This window comes from Papaver somniferum, chromosome 2 (genome assembly GCF_003573695.1).
Source record: "Papaver somniferum cultivar HN1 chromosome 2, ASM357369v1, whole genome shotgun sequence".
NCBI classification, from domain to species: domain Eukaryota; kingdom Viridiplantae; phylum Streptophyta; class Magnoliopsida; order Ranunculales; family Papaveraceae; genus Papaver; species Papaver somniferum.
In genome coordinates, this window is record NC_039359.1 from 51,110,358 (window position 1) to 51,133,130 (window position 22,773).

General features: G+C 36.7%; 2 protein-coding genes and 1 non-coding gene across 7 annotated transcripts; 2 read left to right on the forward strand and 1 right to left on the reverse strand.

Annotated features, from left to right (window-relative positions):
- The first annotated feature begins 3,650 nt into the window (after positions 1 to 3,650).
- On the forward strand, positions 3,651 to 7,886 carry LOC113347622 (inter alpha-trypsin inhibitor, heavy chain 4-like). 5 transcript variants are annotated; one of them, XM_026591292.1, is made up of 14 exons: positions 3,651 to 4,149; positions 4,227 to 4,459; positions 4,578 to 4,730; positions 4,840 to 5,052; positions 5,147 to 5,251; positions 5,350 to 5,466; positions 5,559 to 5,825; positions 5,922 to 6,084; positions 6,242 to 6,319; positions 6,405 to 6,505; positions 6,632 to 6,802; positions 6,937 to 7,011; positions 7,216 to 7,323; positions 7,452 to 7,886. In XM_026591292.1, exons 1-14 carry the CDS (start codon positions 4,071 to 4,073, stop codon positions 7,788 to 7,790), a joined length of 2,202 nt encoding a protein of 733 aa, XP_026447077.1. In that variant the 5' UTR covers positions 3,651 to 4,070; the 3' UTR covers positions 7,791 to 7,886. The 5 variants fall into 5 exon arrangements, with proteins under 5 accessions (XP_026447077.1, XP_026447078.1, XP_026447079.1 ...); XM_026591293.1 differs by having other exon boundaries at positions 4,362 to 4,459; positions 7,452 to 7,843; XM_026591296.1 differs by having other exon boundaries at positions 4,122 to 4,149; positions 4,362 to 4,459; positions 4,591 to 4,730; positions 7,452 to 7,843.
- Positions 7,887 to 9,629: 1,743 nt separating this feature from the next.
- Positions 9,630 to 9,703, reverse strand: TRNAE-UUC. The gene has a single exon. It is a non-coding gene; the product is annotated as a tRNA-Glu (tRNA).
- Positions 9,704 to 18,264: 8,561 nt separating this feature from the next.
- LOC113347623 (zinc transporter ZTP29) lies at positions 18,265 to 20,096 on the forward strand. The gene is made up of 2 exons (XM_026591297.1): positions 18,265 to 18,421; positions 18,985 to 20,096. Exon 2 carries the CDS (start codon positions 19,015 to 19,017, stop codon positions 19,843 to 19,845), a length of 831 nt encoding a protein of 276 aa, XP_026447082.1. The 5' UTR covers positions 18,265 to 18,421; positions 18,985 to 19,014; the 3' UTR covers positions 19,846 to 20,096.
- The last annotated feature ends 2,677 nt before the right edge of the window (positions 20,097 to 22,773 follow it).

Consider the following 22,773-nt stretch of genomic DNA (forward strand, 5'->3'; position numbering starts at 1 on the left):
AATCTTAGATGCTTCTCATTATGATGATCTTCTCCATTGAATGCTTCCTGATATGTACTTAGCTCATTCCTATCTATGCTCTCACCCACTTCAAGTGCACTTGTAACCAATCAGTATGGCCATATCTCTGACGTAATTCGACTTGCCTCCTCACTCTTGTCTTTTACAAAATTGTACTGATGATCTTGTGCTTCATCGTCTCTTGCAAAATTTCTCGATCATCTTCGTCAGAAACAATAGTCGCATTGTTTTTTTGAACTTATATTTCAAGTTCCAGCTGGTCACAAAGCTCCACATTGTAATAAAATTAACTCTCTCCATCTCTTCCATCTAGTTCTCCATTTTTTGGCTTCAACATCGGTTTCTCATCAATCATTTTTCTGGACACCGTAACTTGTAGCATTTCACACGTTTTGCATACTCAAGAAAAATACACTTCTTTCCTATAGGCTCAAGATTTCCCTCATTCATATGAACATAGGTCGGGCATCTAAATATCTTCAAGTCCTCATACTTAGCATGTGAACCTGTTCAAACTTCATTTAGAGTGTTACGCTAAATATTGGTCGACGTAGATCTGGTCACTAAGTAAGTTGATGTGTTTTGTTCTTCTGAACAAACTGCCTTGGTAACCCAGCATCCATTATGGTTTTGTTCATCCTTTCTGCAACACCATTTTGTTGTGGTATGTTTCTGACTGTGCGACATCTCATAATCCCTTCCTCATTGCAGGAATAATTGAAATCACCTCCATAAAACTCCAAACTATTTTCGTCCTCACTCACTTGTCTTATCTTCCTGTTTGCTTCTGAACCATAGTCTTCCACTGCTTGAACTTGACGAAATTTTCAACTTTGTGTTCAAGTATGAATACACATACTTTCCTTGAGAAATCATTAATGAATGCCAACACATGTGACTCAAACCGAGAAGGACCCTAAAGATCTGAATGAATGTAATCCAGAATGCCTTTGTTGTTTTGAATTGTTGTACTGAACTTAAATATACATTTCTTCCCAAAGATACAATATTCACAAAAATCAAGTTCACCAGTTTTATGACCACAAAGAATCCCCCTACTTGCTAAAAATATCCAACCCCCTCTGATTCATATCCCCTAACCTCAAATGCGACATGCAACTTGGTAGTATCATCTTCTGAACTTGAAGAACATACAGTCGTATCACCTGTTACAGTAGTACCTTGTAGTATATAAAGACGGTTAACTATCTTTTCCTTCATAATTCTAAGATTTCCCTTGAGACTCGAATAACTCTACCTTGAATTAAGTGTACCCAAAGAAATCAAATTTATTCTCAAGTGTGGAACATGCCTAACCTTGGTTAAAGTCCTTACTATATTATCATGCATCTTAATTTGAATTGTACTTAGACCCATAAACTTACAAGTGATACTGTTTCCCATAAGAACTTTACCACCTTGTCTAGCTTGATATAGTAAACCATGAGGACACATGTGAAATGTACAACATCATGAATCCACCCAGTACGATCTTGGTTGTCAAACCGTATGAGCCGTCCATCATCACTTTCTTGTTCAACGTTTGCTGCACTACCTTTGGTTTGTATTTCTTCTTTAGATTTTTCCTTTCCGAAAAATCCTTCATGAAATTCCCTTCTTGCTTAAAATGAAAGCATTTAAGTTTTCCTGGTTTAGACTTAGATCTTGACTTTGATCTACTTCTATCTAAACCACTCATTTGCTTTGCTCTTCCTCTTACAAACAACCCATCTCTTGAACTCTCTTTACCATAAATAACGGTCTTCTTCAACTCCGAAGCTACCTTGACATCTTCCATAGAAATTGTAGTTTTTCCATACATCACGGTATCAACAAAGTTTTCGTACGATGGTGGTAACTGGTGTGGAACAAAGCAAGCCTAGTGCTTAGACTTCATTATCAACTTTGATATCAGTATTTGCCAAATCTAGGAGAATTTTATTGTAATCATCAATATGACCTATAATAGACATTCCTTCATGCATTCTAAGAGTATATAATTTCTTCTTAGCTATAGACGATTTAGTCATATATCTTTTCTCCACCTTGTTCCATAGCTCATCTAGAGTCGTTTCTATCGTTATTTCTCTCCCTCAACTTTAACCTCCATAGATTGAAATCATTCCTTCCATCAAACTTCTCAATCTCATACTTAGTCGGTATTGTAGATCGCTTCTACCCGGACTTCTGATACTAATGTGTTATAACAAATGGTCTAAACCAACACAATCAATCAAGAATAAATATAGGAAATGAAGCCAAACAAAACAAGCGCACATAGAACACAAGGATTTATAATGATTCGATAAATATATGATCTACATCCACTTGCAAAAGACGAAGATTAATTTCCACTATATATATCAAACAAGAATAAAATTATAAGTATATGATTCAACCCGTCTCAAGATCCATGCCCCTTTCCGTCTCACACACTCTATTACATGAGTTTCTCTATTATTACACAAAATAACAAAACAAAAAAAGTTCTTTTCTTGTTAAGTTTCCTTTTCCCGTGATGCTTTTAGTGGGAAAAAAAAACTAATGGGCTTATGTGCCAAAGTCGTATTCAAACAATTTTTCCATGTAAAGAAAAAAGAAAGACATTTAGCTCTGCACGCGCCTTGTCCGGATGTAGTTTTCGGTGGTTCCACAACGTGCTTATTTGATTACCTAATTTCACTTCATACCATTAATTATTAAACTAAACACGTTTTCATTTTCATGGACCTTACCTCTTGTCACATCTCGTACTCCAACAATACCATTCATCTTATCATTTAGGTGATAAGAGTTCAAATTAAACGACTCTGAAACCGGCTCTTTACACGACTATGTTTATTAAAAAAATTATACTGTGGAAACTCCATAACCTACAAAGAATAACTCTCTTTATATACAATTTTCTAATCCCAACTTCCCTTGTTCTTTGCAAAATTTATCTCAACATCAAAATAACCTCTCTCAGAGGTTCTACTCTACATGGGAATGAAAGACTAATCTCAATTTTTGATACCGCATAATCGGTTTTGGTTGGTTTTTGGCGGTCTGCCAAACAGTGATGCTGACTTCAACCAAAATCACGATCTAAACTTTGTTATCCTTAGAGCAACTGCAGTGGTGCGATCAAAACCAAAGATCAAAGATCAAAAAAAAGACCAAATTTTGGGTTTAGTCCGTGTTGTGACGCAACGGTACATGATTAAAATTTCGTCAGGCGGACTTTAAAAGTCCGCCCCATTTTTTTTTCGTAAAATTTCATCAGGCGGACTTTTAAAGTCCGCCCCATTTTTTGTAACTTTCATCAGGCGGATTTTAAAAGTCCGCCTCATTCTTTTTCTTTTTTATTTAATTTGAATTTTCATCGGGCGTAATTTAAATCTCCGCCCGTTAACAAGCGTACTTTAAATTTACGCCCAGCAACAAGCGTACTTTAAATTTACGCCCGACTATATTAGAATTTGGGATTTGGTCTGGAATTTGATCTTTGGTTGGGATTTGATCTTTACTCCGTTCCACTGTGTTACGATCTCATCCCAAATTTTTGGTTATACTCAGCCCACTGTGGATGCTCTTAAAACTTAGCTTTCTCTTCAATTAAGAAATTTTGTCTTAAAATATATCTAAATAATCAGCACCAAATCTTGGTGACAGAGACATGAGAATACGGAAGGACATGAGACTTTTTTAGATTAACTTTCTATTTTTACTCTCTCTTACACAAAAATATGCAGACAAACAATTTTGGAAGTTTTTTATTTATTTTGATGAAGCAAACCCCAAAACCCAAACCCAAATCCATCTCTAAACCAAGATTCTTAATTCTTAGCAATCCAAAAACAAAAGACATCGATCTAACTAATTACTTTTCCTTCCACCCACAGTTTTCTTCTCTGTTCAACTTCTTCATAGATTCTTATTCTTCTTAAACCATAATCTTCGTAACTTTTGATCACTTTTTTCTAATCACAGGTTCATAATCATGTTGGAAGAAGAAAGACTAACAAGAGCAATTGAACAAGGAATGAAACTATCGAAAAGAATATATTATGGTAAAGGAGAAAACGATCCTAGCAAAAATTACTCTACTGTTTCACCTCCACAACAACAATCTTCAATGGATAAGAAGTAATTATCAGCACCATCATCATTTACTAATTCTTCTTCTTCTTATCTATTACCAACATCTCCAATGGTTTATGCAGTAATATCTGATCCATCAATGGTTGATAATCCTGATATACCAAGTTTTCAACCACATATACATGGAAAATGTGTTCCTTCAGCTTTGATTCCTCTTCATATGAAACAAATTTCAATGGAAATTCATTGTTCTCTAGATACTGCTTTTGTTACTATCGTCGGGGTATGGAGGGTTCATTGTGTTAAGCGGAATCGGAGCTGTTTTTGTCGGTTGATTGTGCCCATGACAGAACAGGTCAGTTCTTTTGTGCATGGAGTGTCATACTCTCTATTTCAGTTGACTATGTATTCTAGAAATTGGAATTTGCATATACCTAGTTCTTAAGAAAGAAATTTTCGGAATTGGCTAACAGGGTTCAGTTCTAGGTGTTGAGGTCGATGTTAATGGAAGACAATACACAACTCAGCTAATCCCCATAAAAGAAAATATGGATACTGGGAAACTAGCGAAATCCCACCGTGGAGGCTTCTTAACACCTCAAATGTTTGCCACAACAATACCGCAGGTAAATCTAGTGAATTCATTGACATTGCAGTTGTTGTCTAATCTAGTGAATTGCGTAAATATTTTTTGTTGATCATATCTATCTCCATGTATATTTTTGACTTCCTAAGGTTGAAGGTGGTTCAAATATTTTAGTCAAAATCAATTGGTCACAGAAGTTGTCATTTAATAGTGGGCAGTTCTCACTCAGCATACCATTCAAGTTTCCCGAATTCGTAATTCCTCCTGGAAAGGGAGATTCCAAAATCGACAAGATAATGTTGAATGTAGAATCTGGTACTGGAGCTGAAGTTCTAGGCCTGAAAGCTAGCTATCCTTTGAAGGCCAGTACCCATCATATTAGTTCAAACTTGTATTAATTATCTGACAATTGCTTTTGAATTGCTTTATATTAATGAACGATTCATTGGTTTTCAGATTGTTAGAAAGCAAGTCGGGAGGTTAGAGTGTTCATATGAAGCAGATGTATCGACATGGTCACAGACTAAATTCAAGTTTTCATATGCGATAAGTTGCGCAATGGTTAGTCTATGTGCATGAAGTTATTTGTTGCAGAAGTTCTATTTTTCATTGTAAATCGCAGGTAAACTTAGTTGTGTGGTTTGTGGTAATATTTTTAGGTTTCTAAAAGTGACATATTGGGTGGGTTGCTGTTACATTCACCATCTAAGCAAGACTTGGATAAAAGAGAGATGTTCTGCTTTTACCTTTATCCCGGCAATAACCAGAGCAAAAAGGTGCGAAAATATTAGTGATTGCGGGTATATATCTTGCGAAACTGGTAATCCAATATGTGCACTTTAAAAAATCATTGATAAATTTATGTCAGGTATTTAGAAAGGAGGTTGTATTTCTCATTGATATTAGTGGAAGCATGCAAGGAAGGCCCCTCCAGAGCGTCAAGGACGCGCTGCTTGCAGCCCTAAGGAAACTCAATCAGGAGGACTCATTTAGTCTTATAGCTTTCAGTGGAGAAACTTTCTTATTCTCGTCAACACTTCAATTGGCAACCACAGATACAATTGAAAAAGCAACTCAATGGATGCAAACTTTCGTTGCAGCGGGTGGAACTAACATTCTACAACCCCTGAGTCAAGTAGAGTTCTCTTCAGATTAGCTTTCGGTTCATTTTCATATCTAAGTTCATTTTTCTATATTCACGGTTGATAAGACTGGTTTTTCTTTGGTGTAGGCAATGGAGATGCTATCTAATGTATTTGATTCAGACTCAATTCCTCACATCTTTCTCATTACTGATGGAAGTGTTGAAAACGAAAAACACATATGTGAACTTATAAGAAATCAAGTGACAACTAAAGGATCAAGGTTCCCACGTATTTCCACATTTGGTATAGGTAACCTCTTCTTCCATATAGTTTTAATATTGCTTGTTTTTTCTTTGTATATTCTTCCGAATGGTAGTTCGCTTTGGGCGAGATTGAATCACATGCAGTATTTATGCTAGAAGTAAAGCTTGTAATTTTAAATTCGCTAACATGTGGAAAATGATAGGTACACACTGTAACCATTATTTCTTGCAAATGCTTGCACTAATCAGCAAAGGTCATTACGGTGCTGCATTACATCCAGGTTAATCCTGAACTGCACCAATACGTCCAACATAAGATCTTACTTTGAAAGCAAAGCTTTTAATAAGCCTTTTTTATTTTATCAGATCTTATTGAAATTCAATTCCAAAGACTATATGCTACAGCTTCATCTACAGTTCTTGCAAACATAGTCGTTGATAAATTATATAATTTGGATGCAATTGAGGTTTGCTCGACTATCTTTACAAAAGTTTACATTGTCAGAATAATCTGTGCACTTGAGCTGTTTCTACTTCGGCTGGTCTTCTTCCGTGTTCTTAGTGGTAATCATTTTCTGCGTTTGTCACTGTAGGTTTATCCTCGCTATATTCCGGATCTTTCCTGTGGAAACCCATTGATAGTATCCGGAAGATATAAAGGGGAATTTCCAGATTCTCTTGAAGTCAGTGGTTTCTTATCAGATATGAGTAACTTCACAATAAACTTGAAGGCACAAAGTGCAAAGGGAATCTCTCTTGACAGAGTAAGGTGTTAACTTCTGGTTATGATGTTTTCGACATAATTCTCATAGATCTTTTCTTTTCTGGTTTGTAGAACTAAACACCTTGGAGAATATGTACATGTTTAGTTTTTCCTTACTTTTGTCATATGTATCAGGTAGTTGCAAAGAAACAGATCGACTTACTCACAGCTCAAGCGTGGCTTTCACAAAGTAAAGAACTCGAGGAGAAGGTTGGTTATTCAGCGAGCAATAGTTGGAATTTAGAAAATTGTTGAGATATCATTTCATGGCTTCTTAAGTACACTGCTTGCTAAGATGTTCCATATTAAACCCAAGTATCTGTTGTTTTGGACTTCTCGATCAGTATATTGAACCCCAGGCATCTTTTAATTCACAAAACATATTGATTAAATCAAGTTATGTTTTTGTTGAAGGTTTCACAAATGAGCATACACAGTGGTGTTCCATCTGAATACACTCGAATGATCTTATCTCAACCCGAAAGAGAAACGCTAGCATTTGAGTCAGTTGGATTACAAGAGGTATGGATTTGTCTTAAGGCATTACAGTACTAGCACTGGTCTGCGCACATGCATAAGTAAAAACACGTTTGTTTATCTTTGTGTATCTGCATCTAATCATGCTTTGGTATTTCTTTATGTCGAATCAGGTTCACAAAGTTAACCTTGAAAAGCTTGTAGATTCGAAAGGACACAAAATAATGTTGCTAAGAAGTTTGGGTTATGGATTTGGTAACATAAACGCCACTGCAGAAAATGTTTTTCCAAGATTTGGAGATCCATTATTCCCTGATTCTGCATCAGACCCTATCACCAAGGCCGCTTCAACCTTTTGCGCCCAGTACTGTGATTGTTGTTGTTGTGCGTGCTTAATCCGGGCTTGTGCTCACCTTAATAATCAATGTGCGGTTGTTCTTTCTCAGTTTATTACCGCATTAACATGTTTTGGATGCCTCGAATGTTGCGTGGATTTGTGCTGTGACTTCTAATGGTAAAAGAAAAATTTGTACTTCCATTTGTTCATGCAAACAGATTCAACTGATAGGTACGAGAAAAGCCACAAAAGCATTACGAAAGTTTGTAAATGTTTATCTCTCTTTCTCGATTTCGATGTTCTTCTGTAAGGAACGCAAATTGTTTCTCTGAAGTTCTTCTTGGCTGAAAAGTTGTTCATTTGCATCATCTCCAACTGTGTAATTTAGGGAGATAGTGGTAGTGCGGTCTTGCATTTGAGAAACTTGCCGCCACGATGGGAATAATAAATGGCTTTAAAGGGGAAATTAGGCTTTTGAAAAACTTGTCCCACGAGGCCACGACCTAAAACCTACGTACGTTTTGCCGTTTGACCGTTTGGCCCCAGAACATTATTTACCCGGTGACGGGAACCAAAGTTTAGCCTTATTCAAAAGTATGACGTGTCTCGAATTCTGCATTGTAGGTTATGCGTCGAACCTACTCTAGAAAAGCAGCATGGTTTAATGTGGTTTCATGGACGTATGTATCATAGTGGCAGTTTTAGGATATTTTTTCCGGTGTTTGGTCTGACAATGCTAACATCCAGTGGCACGCCAGTTACATGAAGAAAACATCCATCTGCATGGTTGTCAGTTGTCACTGTTGAAGCATGGCATTAAGCTTTGCTTACCAAATCCTCACCGCATCACCAAGAAAATTTCCCTTTAACTCGTGAATGCATTAGTTAGTGGAACATTCATTATCTGCTGCTAAAATTTGGGTGACCAATCCTATTAGTTGGAACATGCACACTGAATGAATCTCTTCCTATAAATTAAAATATTTTTCTGTAGCAAAGGAGAAGAGAAGCGAAACTAAAAAAATTACTACTAGTTTATTGGGAGACAAATGTCCTGTATTCTAAATGATCTTGTTTTTTTTATATATAGATTCTAGCTAGCTTTATACATCACCCAGTACAATCATGGAGTTAGATTCCTGGTGTTGAAGTAGTAGCATCTCAAATTTCATGCATTCTAATCATAAGAAGGAGAAGAAGAAATCAAAGAGGAGGAATACATAACATTACCGTGGGCGTTCATATACATGGACTATGGATCAGTACGATTACTACACACGGATCTGATCCAGAGGCCGTGTATTGTGAATACCCTTGGTAATGTACTAGGACAGCTTTGGCATCTACACTTAACAATTTGAGCTCTAAAACCCCAGAGCAGTAGTACCCGAGTCATCTCCAATATCAAGAGGTAATGTAGCATTTCTCTTCAGTCTATATTAACTGGTTTTTGCATCAATTTGCTATTCTTACACGTACGCTGCAGGTATAAGCAAGGAAATATGGAGCAAGACAATGTCAAAGGGTCTTAGAATGAAGAAGTACTTCACTGAAGGATCTGACTGGACACTTATTCATGATAACTCAAATATGCAGGCAAAGATGCATGGGATATATGGAGAACCAGAAAGCTTCCAAGAGTGATATGAATCAAATCATTCTGAACATTACAAGGTTATGCCCGGAAGAAAACATAATGAAGACATTACGCATTTCAGGTTGGTTTTGAGCACATTAAGTAGTAGCATGAGCATGAGCATGACCAGTGTGGCGTTCATATTTGTTGGGCAGGGGTCAGAAGAGCAAGGCAAACGCTTCGTGCATGGAATGAAATTCTCCAACGGGAGAAGTTATTGGCTGAGCAAACGAAGTCTCAAAAGGCTCTAAATATGTAGTTGAATTATTGATGTCGGCGGTAAATAAGCTCTTAGTTCGATACAGATACAGGAAAAAAGAAAAACAATCATTGCCAGGAAAAAAGAATAAAAAAGTCTGCAAAAAAGTAAAAATAAAGTTCCATTGCCGGGATTTGAACCCGGGTCGCCTGGGTGAAAGCCAGGTATCCTAACCGGGCTGGACTACAATGGAATGTTGTTAAGATTACTCTACTTAATTATTAAGAGAATAGACTGATAAGCTTCCTCTTAAACACAAAATGAACTAGCAATTATAGGATTCGGCATATTGGCCTTCACCACTTGGGTATACTTAGGCATGATTTATAAAGGGATAACAGTTTTGGCGGGGGTGACACCCGGGACAAACAAATCTTAGTAGATCTTGACCGTTGGATATGACAAACAAATCTTAATAGATCCTGATCGTTGGATCGTTCAATTCATGTCACCCCCGTTAAAACTGGTATCCCCTTATAAATAATGAACTTAAAGAGGATGTTGTAGACTTTCTGGAAAGACTTAAGATTAGGCAGTTTTCTATTCCATCGCATATAACTTGCTATTTAAAAAGGTTTTCGAGCCTAGCTTGTTGATACATTTCCGACCAGCTTTTTGTAAACACTTTTCCTTTTTATTTTTGTTAAACTAAAATATTATTATTTAAAAAAATAATTCTTAGTTTCTATGAAAAAAATACATTCTTTGCGGCTAAAATATATATATTTTTCACCAAAAGTAATTCTTGTTGTTTTCTTCGTTTTGTAATCGTATCCGGTCTTCTTAACATTTGTTTTAAATGACCGTCTTATTCGTAAAAACAAAAAACTCTCCTTATAAATTCGAGTTTTGAAGTTAAAATGGAATCATTACTCCGATCTCGAAGGCCAACACAATAGAACCGACATCCTATGATGTTATCCCAAACTAATGTATTCAGAGCTTGGTATTGCTTTGTTCGCTTTAATTTCTTCAAAATAATAGTAAAGGAGGCACGATCGGCCAACTAAGGTTAGGCACGCATCGCCGGAAGGGTTAGGACGAGCGGTGCACACCTAAAAGGGCATACCAGACTACCTAACTTAAATATACGTTATTGTAACTGGGATTAGCGTTGTTGTTGTTACCAGACTTGCCCTCTAATGGGTCCCCATTGTAATTGGGATTAGCGTTACTGATGTTACCGAACTTTCCCTCTAATAGGTCCTCATTAATGGATTTAGATTGTACTCATTTCAATTATCACTCTCAAAGAGCCCAGTAATGTTATTTAATATCACTACCTCCTCCATGTTAGGATTGGGTAAATTTTGAGCGCGCTGTTTTCCTTGGATGTGGTAGCCGTTTTTCAGGATCCTTCTCCGAAATCCAACCCTAATTCTCCGTCACCCGTCACCACCATAGTTCTCACCATCGAAAGTTGATGGGGAAAAACTCTGAATGATAACGCGCCAGCACAAAGGTTGTGCGATACGTCAAGTTATCATGAATCATTGGAGAAGAACTCTTGTAATACGTCTATGTGTTAACTTTTTAACTAGTGTGGGCATGAAAATTTAATCTTCTCCATAATTTAATTTTGGGAGTTATATATCAAGGGACGAAATTCTATACACATCATTCATTTGTTGTTGTTCAACCAATTAGATAAACATTTCAAATTCACAACCTCCAGAGAATGATATGTGCATCTGTATAACCAGGAAGTTAGAGTGGTTTTTAGGTAGTTATTACGGGTGGTTATTAAGTCTGCCTATATATATTGTTGTGTAAGAATGTAAAGATATCTATGAAAATGGTGATATCCTAGATCAATCGCTTCTTATCTGATTCTCCTTCTCTGATTCTATGATTCGTCTTGCTTCTAATCTGATGATATTTCGTCCCTTCTCTTCTGGTTTCACTCTAATTGAACCCTGATCACTGAATGATATGTTTGCACATATCAAAGGTATCAGAGCCATTCGATCTTGTCGGACGGTTTATCCTGATTATCAATGTCATTATATAATAATGATTACCATTATCATTCAAATGAAATGTATTAGTGCATGGAAAGAAGGTGCGAAGATTATCACAAATATATGCTTGATTGTCACAAACAAAGTTGCAGTGATGTAGGGAAATATTTTGAAGAGAAAAATGGAGTTGTCATTGAACATATTATAGCATCTTCTGATTTCTACAACAAGTGCTGATGTTTACAATCTCTGGATACTTACTAGTTCATTGTATCATCATGTGTATTCTTTGTTTATGTAAATGTATAAAATATTTGTGTACACAACCTTGAGGGAAAGGTTGTTTCTAAGGGAAGTGGAATGATATGTTCATCCGTATTATAAGGAAGTTAGAGTGGTTTTTAGGTAGTTACTACGCGTGGTTATGAGGTCTGCCTATATATATTGTTTTGTAAGAATATAATGATATCTACGAAAAAGGTGATATCCTACATCAATGATTTATTATTTGATTCTCCTTCTATGATTCTATGATTCATCTTGCTTCTAATATGATATTACGTCCATTCTCTTCTAATGGTTTCACTCTAATTTCACCCTGATCACTAAATGATATGTTTGCACATATCATAAACATGCATAAAAATATATCCGTAATTTCACATGAAAATGGATATAACCTGAATGGCCATAATTGTAGCCTATACATGAAAATCCTTAAAATATGTACCTTTTTTTTTTAAGGAAACAGATATTAATTTGTATTTAATCCTCAAAATAGTTGAGACGTTGCATAATACAAAAAGGGGGATCATAAAATGACCACCATCTGTTTTGAAAGTTTAAGATTGCAATTGAACTAAATCATGTGCAATTGAATTTGCGTCTCTAGGAACTGCAGTGAAATTAATGTCACTAAAATCCTTGACGCGATCACGAATAGAGAGAACAGTGGAACGAATACTCCACGGAATATCGTTCGTATTCCCTGTAATAGCTTTTGGGATATCCTCAGCATCCCCTTCGATAATGATTCTGGAGCCCTGAATTCTTCTAGCCAATTGAATACCAAGACCATAAGCTTTTGCCTCAGCCACCATTGATGAGAAAGAGTTAAAAAATAGAAGGCTCCGCTTCCCAAATGTCTACCTGATGAGTCTGTTGCAACAGCAGCTGCCGCTCCTTTTCCATCTGAGTAAGCTGCATCAACGTCGTTTTTGATGTGAAATTGAGGAGGATCTTTCCACTGAGATACATTATTCCTCTGTAAGGACACCGCAGAGCAGTAATTCAGTGCATGGTGTAAATTAAAAATCTTGAAGTCTTGGAGGGCTTTTTGAATGCATAGAGGGACTGATGGTTGCACATTGTTGAATATTCTATCGTTTATAGATTTCCATATATTCTACAATATGCATGAACCTAAATTTGGAATTATTACTTGATCAGATTGATCCAACCAATGTTGGATGATCTCCATCTGCGTATTTCCAACTGAAATGTCAATTTGTATGGGACTTGCTTGAAAGACTGCCTTTGAAAATTGACAGGAGAACAACAGGTGGTGCAACATTTCCTCTGCAGAGTTACATAATACACAAACGTTCTGAATATGCATGTTAAACTTTGATAGGTTCCCATATACTGCTAGCCCATTATTTAAGACCTTTCAGACAAAAGTATGAATCTTTGGCATAATTTTCATGTTCTTCCAAAATTTCTTCCAAGGAAAAGATGAAATTGTCGATGTAGTTGCCACATTATCTGTCAGTACCTTGTAGCAAGATTTAGCCGTAAAAACACCAGACTTTGTTTTCATCCAAACGAGTTTGTCTTCAATCAAATCATCTTGCGGGAGATATATGTTAGCAATTATTTCCACCTGATATTCCGGAAACAGCTTCGATAATAACTCAATATTCCAGAGTTTCCGCCCTTTGATAAACAAGTCTGACACTACCTCCACGTCAACGGTTATCTGATTTAATCTAGTTGATCTGAATCCTGGAATACCTGGAATCCATGGATCTTTCCATATATTAATTGAGTTACCTGTGCCAATAAACCATCATCAAGTATTCAAAAAGATTTCCTTAATCGATAGCATATCCTTCCATGTCTTAGAGTCTCCCGGCTTTGGTTCAAAGTCCCAGGACGAAACTGAATGGAGATATTTTGAAGTATACATTTTCACCCATGAAGCATCTGGGGACGTCAAGAATCTCCAAACTAATTTAGAGACCAGAGAAATATTCACATGTTCCATGTTTCTCAAACCAAGGCCACCGTCTTCATTTTCTCTTGCCTATCCCAATTGATGAAGTGACATTTTTTTGTATGAGTATCATGTCCCCACCAGAAAGCACGTTGGATATGAGAAATATGGTTGATCACGCCCTTTGGAAGTTTGCAGATGCCCATTGAATAGATTGGGATGGTTGAAAGAACATTTTTTGAAAGAATTGTTCTTCCTATCGAATTAACAAAGAATGATCTATAACCTGCAAGTTTACTATCAAACTTGGAAATTAAAGGTTCATGTGTTTCAATGTTGTAGTCGGACTTCAGAGGATATGATCCCAAATATTTCTCACTTACTTCCATTTTTGTTACTCCAAACTTCTGTATGGTTCTCCCTTTATGAAAACTAGAACAACCATAATTGAAATGAATTGACGATTTAGAGTAGTTTATGATCTGACTTGAGAACGAAGCGTGAGTATCTAGGATTTTCTTCAGTTGCTCTTCATTATACTCTGAGCTTTCCCCAAAGAAGAACAAGTCATCGGAAAACATGACATGACTGATAGAAGTTCCTTCATTGTTGAATTGGTATCCACTGTACAGGTTCAAATCTTCGCATTTTTCCATCAGTAACGATAAACCTTGAGAGCATATTATGAATAATGCTGGTGATAACGTACAACCTTGACACAATCCTCTCTCACTCTTAAAATTCCCATAATGAGCATCATTCAAAATGATAGAGAAAGTCGAAGAAGTGACGCAGTTCATTATCAGGTTGTGGGAATGAGAATGAATACCCATTTGGTGAAGCATGAAGCTAAGAAAATACCAAGAAACTCGATCATACGCCTTTGACATGTCTAGTTTTAAGGAAAAAATACATGTTTCGATTTTGATTTATGCATTGACTGGAAGATTTATTTTGCAATGACTATGTAATCTGTGATTTTTCTATTCTTGGCGAAAGCTTTTTGATTCCAAGAGATAAACTTATCTAGATAAGGACTCAGTCTGACAGCAATGAGTTCTGTTACAAAATTGTATAAGACATTACATAATGAAATAGGTCGAAACTCCATTGCAGTGTTAGGAGTTTGAACTTTAGGGATTAAACTAATTTGTGTATGATTCAACTTTCTCGGTAGAGATCCTGTGATGAAAAATTCCTGAATGAACTTGATCGTTTCTTCTCCCACTATTGAACAACATTTTTTGTAGAAGATTACTGGGAAGCCGTCTGGACCCTGTGAGCGAAAGGAATTCATATTTTTGACTGTCTTCCATATATCTTCAGAAGAATGAACTGAAGCTACAATGTTATTTGTTGTTTTATCCAAAACTTCTCGAGGAGCTTGTAAGTCAGTAGGAGGAACTGTATTTGGATCATCTTGGAACAATTATTTAAAGAAAGAAATTAATTCTTCTGTTATAGCATTAGGGTTTATTAGCCATTGCCCATCAACTGCTTGTATGCTAGAGATATTGTTTTTCTTCCTTCTTTGTTGAACCGAAAGATGGAATTTCCTAGTATTTTTATCACCATTTTTCATCCACGTCTGTTTCATCCTTTGTTCCCAATAAGTAGCTTCCATTATAATGTATTCATTCAGTTGATATGCAGTGAGCTTCTCTTGTTGTAATGTTGCCACCGTTGGATTAATACCCTGTAGATGAAGTAATTTCTTCTTTGACTTGCTGATTGAGTTTTTGATGCAACCAATTTTGTGTTTGCTCCAACTTTGAAGAAACCCACCTAAAGATTTTATCTTTTCAATCATGTCTCCATGTAAATTTATGTTCAAAGATTCTAACACCACCTTGAGAAAATCCGGATGAGCACACCAGTATGGTTCAAACTTATATAAAGGAGGATTCCTTGGGATATTTCTAAAAGTTTTGAGAAGAATTGGAGAATGGTCGCTTGAGATTCTTGGAAGATGCAAGACACCCTAGTTCTCAAACATCAAACACCAATCTGGAGAGGCAATAACTTGATCTAATATTTGTCTGATTAAACCCTGAAATTGTCTACCATTTGACCAGGTATATGCCGGACCTAAGAAACCCAAATCTAAAAGATGGTTATCTCTAATGAAGTTATTAAAATGGGTAATTGTTCCATTTAAAGATTGGTCTCCACCAAATTTTTCTCTTACAGATGAAATTGCATTAAAATCACCAATGTAGCATTTAGAACCTTCAACATGTTGAGAATAAGTTAATAGACTCTGCCAGAAGTTTCCTTTATCCGCTCTATTAGGGGGACCATATACACACATGGGATTCCATCTCCTAAAGGCGCCATTTTGTTTCACTTGAAGATGAATCAAACATTTTGAAGAAGAGATAACTTCAGCTTGTACATCATCTTTCCATAAGAGCCACAGATCACCACTACGCCCTATGACTGGAACGACACAATGATAAGAATATACAAGTTTGCGAAGAATAGGACCAGAAGCTAATTCAGTTAATTTAGTTTGCGAATACTAACATGGACCATGCGGCCAATTAGGGATAACCTTCACTGCCCATTGATCATCTGAATTCTCCTCGAGTCTTGTATCCATCTCTGGTTGTATGGTTCCAGAATGTGAACATAGTCCTTCCTTCATTCATCCAAATATACCCGAATCTCTGTCGGCATTTGATTCCTAAACAGTGGCAATGCGAAGTTCTCTAGCCATCGATTTTCATTCACGCTTCCTGGTAATCTTGGTTGATTGTCTGGGATTCCGTAAAATTCGTCCACTGTCATTATTCTGTGATTGATGGTACGTCCTGGATAGAAGTTGATAAAGATTCTCATTGATAGATTTTCTTGAAACTTCTGTGGATGTAGACTTTAACTTCTTAGTAACAAATTGGAATGAATCTGCTACTTGGAATGATTTTGAATTGTTGTAACTGCTTTGGGGAATATTTTGTTGTTGTTGCAATGCAATGGATTTTACTTTTGTCAAATTTGAGTTCATGTGTTGAAGAGAGGGGATAAAAATTGCTATTGGTGCATGATACTGTCCTTGTTGCAATGCAGCTGAGAATTCATTAATGGATGTGTTTGTAGATAGTGTATGGGAAATTGAACAAAACTCTTTATTGGATGTTTTGGATTTAAAACTTAACTGCTCTGTAACCGTGAAGTTTTTGTTGTTTTGCATAACTTCACGTACAGATAACTGTTTTCCCAAGTTATCTCCAATATTAAGAGACGGTTCGACTGTTGATGTGGCATTCCAATTCTCCGTCATTGCTGATTTGTTGTGATGACTCATCATCCCTGCAAATTCTCTTCTCCCTAAATTTCTGCTAACCAAGCATTCGGTTATTTCAACTTCTTGATTAAACTCTTCCCCTACTTCCTCAAAATTGTTTCCATAATTCTTTGAAGAAGCGTTAATTCATTTTTGGTATTTAGGGATTATTAATTCATAAGCTTTTTGTTGGAGATGCGGTGGGATATCTTCATGATTCTTTTCCTTGAATTGATGCACTTTTGGACACATTTTCATTAGATGTCCGATAAGACCACAGAATACATAGAATCTTGGTAATCTTTCATACCTGATCTCAACAGTTATTTCCTGACCATCTGGCAAAGGGAAAGACATAGTATCTCTGAGAGGTAGTCTGATATTCACTGGTAAACGAACTCTTGCGAATTTGCCCCAGTTACGTGACTCCTGTGTGGTAATAATCATGTGACTTCCAGCGCATGCAACTAGTTCTTGAATGAACTTTCTATCCAAATAATTGACCGGTAGGCCATGCAGTTGATCCCAAAATTCCACCTTATCAAACAAATAATCATTTGGTCGTTTATTGGGAATACACCTCTCTAGTGCCAGAAGATCATCTCTTGTTACCCATGGAGATGATTCCATGATAAATTCTGTATCGGAGTGTGATTCAAATTTGATGAGAAAAGTTTCAGACGTGAATTCAGATACATAGAATTTTTGGTTAAAAGAACTCCATAATTTATGAAGGAGTTCCCTGACATGGGAAATTTGGAAAGATCTAGGAGAGATAATTAGAAGAACAAGGCAGTTTTGGTATTGTTTTGATGAGTATTTAAGTGGAGTGCTAATGGATATTTTCTTTGATGGTGTATCTTGATTCAGTAAATTTGCAAATTCATTTAGCAAATCAGATTGTTGTTGTTGAGTGGAGTGTTTGATAAAGACATGATGATGGATGGAAAAGACGTTAGGAATGTAATGAAATTGTCAGTGGCTATTAAACTTGTAATATTAGAAAAACTTAAATTTAGGAAATCTTCGTTTGAGATACGAAGAAATCCAAACTATTTTGAATACAGAATTCTTTTATTTTTATTCGCTACAATGGAGGATTCAGGTTTTAATTAGGTTTGAAGATGATGTTAACGGAGTTTAACGGTCATTTGGAAAGTTGCACGCACAAATAATCTCTGTACCTAATTCAAACCACGGTGAAAGACCCAAAATCCTCCATTATAAACCAAAATTTTCTTAGTTGACTAAATTATGCTTTACGTGCCAAATTCCGCACGCCGTGCTGGGTCAAGAGGATAACTGCGCCTGCTCTTAGTAAAACCTTCACAAAGCCAAAAATCCTGATTCTACTCTCCAATCCTCTTCCGACAGAGAGAGTGAGAGAGAGCAGAGCTACACTTGTTTCTCTTCTTCTCGTCCTCCTCCTCCAATTCGGCAGATCCACTGGTAAGTTCACCTCAATTCCCGAATTTTCAATTTCTACATCACTTTTAAGTTCTGGGTTTCTTTCAATTTTCAGCTATTTCTTTGATTTGGGTTTGCTTTTTCCTGTTCAAAATATCTAGGGTTTTCCATTATCTTTAGTTCACAAGAAACTGAAAATCCCCTTTGTACACTTGTCTGAAATTACACAAAAAGGACCAAAGTTTATTAAGAAATCAGCAATTTTTATTTGTGATTGAATCTTGAGTCATACATCATAACAAATGTTTCAATTTAGCCCAAAGTATCAAGCCTAGGGTTATCTGGGGTGGGAGGTTGCCTTACAAACATAATTTTAGGTCAAGTATGAGGTAAGGTAAGGTATTGATTTAGACCTAATACTGCTAGTCCATGATGTACACGCCACAACCCACTAGGAGAGGCATGAATCATTCCTTTCTCACCATTTCAAGAATCTTTCTTTTGCTTTCCCACCATTATAAAAAACCATTTTTATATCTCATTATTCCTATCTCTATCTCTATTTGTTTGGTTTAGTTTATTTCTGTTGACTTGTTAATTTGCAGGGTCGGAGTTTGTAGATTGTTGAAAAAAAAATGGATCAACAGGTGTTGATTGCTCTTGCTCTGTCCATGCTTGGAGGATTGAGTACTTCCTTAGGTGCGCTTGTTGTGATTCTTAATGATGCTCCCAATTTGAAGATGCTTGGGCTTTTACAAGGGTTTGCTGCTGGTCTTATGCTGAGTATTTCGTTTCTTGATTTGGCGCATAATGCGATAAATTCGATCGGTTTCTTGAAAGGGAATGTTTGGTTTTTCGGAGGTGTTATCTTCTTTGCGATTGTTTCTAGTTTTATTCCTGAACCTACTCTTGCTCCGGCTGTGGATGGTAAGAGCAAAAAGAAGAGTGGTGATGCAGGGGGTAAAGATATGTTGAACAAACATCGCCGACAAGTTCTGTTCAGTGGGATTATTACTGCGATTGGTATAAGCTTGCATAATTTCCCTGAAGGAATGGCGGTCTTCCTTGGATCAATGAAGGGACTTCGAGTTGGTATTAACTTGGCTTTCGCTATTGCTTTGCATAACATTCCTGAGGGTGTTGCTGTTGCACTCCCTGTCTATTTTGCAACACAGAGCAAATGGCAAGCATTCAAGCTGGCAACGCTTTCTGGTCTTGCCGAGCCCCTTGGTGTGATAATTGTGGCTTATCTATTCCCAAGCAGTCTAAACCCTGAAATTCTCGAGGGATTGCTAGGAGGAGTTGGAGGAGTGATGGCTTTTCTGACACTACATGAAATGCTTCCCTTAGCGTTCGGTTATGCAGGTCCAAAGCAAGCTGTCAAGGCTGTGTTTCTGGGAATGGCTTTTATGTCTGCAAGCCTTTATTTCCTTGAGATCAGCTTGCCCAAGGATATAAGCTTGTAAAGATGCACAGAATCTTCGTTGACTGATTAGCACTCAACTGACTAAAGTTAATTATGAGCCATACACATGTATATCTCATTCTGCGTACTGCTGTTATCTGAATTGATATTATAAAATTTTAAGGCTATAATAGGCTTGTAAATTCGGCTGCAGTTCTCTTTAGATTGCTTCAGTATTTCCGTTCATCCTGTAAATTTGTTAAAACTACTTTTAAGCTCTGAAATTTGGATTTTGCACTTTCGCATGATTTATATATCGTGTAGCTAAAGATTGATTGTCACTGAGTCAGTGTTTAACCCCTGAAGTGTCCAGGCCTTGGTCTAAGCGGTCCTCAGCTGAGCTCATCAGCCTCCCTCGACTGAAAAACATGACTGGTACTGGTCCTTTTTCCAGGCATTATCGCTCACTGAAAATTTATTTTGGTGCGCATTTCTCTGCACGAAGTATATTTCTGTTTGTCAATGGTGTTCCTCTAGATTTGGTACGAGGTTTTATGTCCTTCCTAATCAATAGGCAACATCAACTATTTACAGTCTATGACATACAGACTCGAAGTCTGACTCATGTATCCAAAATATTTTTCAGCTCAGAAGTGTCGAATCAGATCAAGAGCGATCGTGTTTATACGAGTCAGACCCACAGGTGACTGATTCAGATGAGTAGGGCGAGTCAGAAAGAACAATCAGCCTCCCCACACTGACTTAGAATTGGGTTTTTAAGGTGGAAATCTTACCGTGCACAGCCACATCAGCAACTTTAGTGAAGCTTCCAGCCCTCGGCCATTCTGATTTTTTTCCAGCATGTCTGATTAAAGCCTACTCAGATTTTGGACCACTTCTCGATTTGTGTGTGTCATTTACGTGCAGTGGTCATGTTAATCTTCTCTCATCGGATGAAAGTTTTTCCAAATTTATTTTTCTTGGTTTGGTCAGGGCGGTGGTTCATCCCAAAACTTTCTACCCAACACTAAAATATAAATTTCAACAGATAAAAATAAGTTTCATTAAACATGCTTAGATGTTTTTCCCTAATAGTAATACAAGGTAAAATGCTAGCAAACAGCTCTTTGAACAACTTAAACCAAAAGTGTGCAGAATTACTACATCAACCATGCTCAGAAGATCCACAAAAAATATTTTCTTCTCTTTTTTTCTTTTAACTCAGTTTCCCTCATAATCTTAAATACCTTTTCTTAATCAACTACGCTCGAGAGGTCCAAATAAGTCATTTTTTTTTGCCTTAACTCGGTTTCCCTATCAATAATCTTAAATACCTTTCTTAATCAACTATGGTTGCTAGTAGTTAACATTTGATGCTACTTAATATGTTTCTCCGGATGGAATTTATTTAACCCAGTACATTAATTTCTGCCTCTAAATCGAATCTAAAAAGTTACATGGAATTAATTGATCATGGGTTATTTGGATGACACTTGTGTCTGTAAACCAAAATAAAACACATTTCCTCATCCAAGACCTCTTGCTGGTTTAGGTTGACACTTGTGTCTGTAAACCAAAATGAGGCATGTCCCCATCCAACACTTCTCGCTGGTTTAGGTTGCACCTTGTGTGTTGTAATTTAGCTGAAGCAATCGCATTGTGGAATGATTTTTTACGTGGTTTGATTGGGATATACACAGATTAGTTGGGATATACCTAACGAGACAAAACATGAGTTATTTTGAAATAAAACATGCCATCCTTTAATCATATATTTTTTAAATGGCTAAATTACCCTTATTTAATTAACACTAAGACTTTTGATTAGCTTAACTAATTGAGTTTAGATTAAAATTTTGAAAATAAGAATTCAGTAGATTAAACCTTTTGTCTGTCTTATGAGTCCGATTTCGATCAAAATTTTCGGTTCTCAAAATGTGAAAAGTCGGCAAGGTCGAAGATTGAATAAGGTGCCGACTAACTTTGGCCTGCAAGGTCGATGTTTGAATAAGGTGCCGACTAAGTATAGCCGGCATGGTCTGCGGATGAAGAAAACGCCAACTATTTCTGGCCGAAATGGTCTATGAATGAAGAATATGCCGACTATCTTGGGGCATCTATCTTGTGGTCGGCATATAAATATTTCCTACAATGTCGGCTATCATATAGTCGGCATGCAAATAATTTCTAACATTGTCGGCTGTTGAAAAGTCGGCAATGTAACCTTGCCGACATTTAGTTATACCCAATAGAAAACAAAATATGGGAAGATATAATTCACTTTATTCATGCAATTTTGGTTACTACAGTGATTGAAACATAAAATCGGACTCCTTGTCGACGGAACAACGAATGCACCTAGCATGTACATCAAGCCTTTGAACCTTTAGGCGACCCTAGTGGACGAGTTATAGTCTTGTGATGGTTTACATAGAGATTTACCCACAAAACCTACACAAAAACTTCTAAAGTCATCAATCTTCATATGAGGAATCCGACGACGATACACCCTCCATCATCTCCGGGGCATACTCCGAGATTTTGGATACCATGAATTGATACCTTGCATCGAATGTGAATGCTTCCCCCTTTTCCTCCAAGTAGCGCGCTTTGACGACTTCATGCTACAAAAATAAAACACAAACTTAATTTGTTAGTGGTGTTTAGCAGGAAGATCAAACAACATGAATCACGTAAAATAAACCACAAAAATAATTACAAATTGTTCAATGGACAAGTTAAAGTAGGTAGCGTTGAAAATCATTTTTTGGATAGCTAAATAAACAAGTATCGCATTTTCGATGACTAGGTGCCTATCATGAATTTGTTGAACACTTCTTACATTAGGATTCCCAAAATCTTGCCTATATTTATTGTATACCCTAGACCATAAGTTTACGGCATCCACCCTTACGGAGGACTTCCTTCTAACTCGAATTTCCGCGTACCAAGCTTTGATGATTGTCAAATCTTTATTTGAATCAAATGA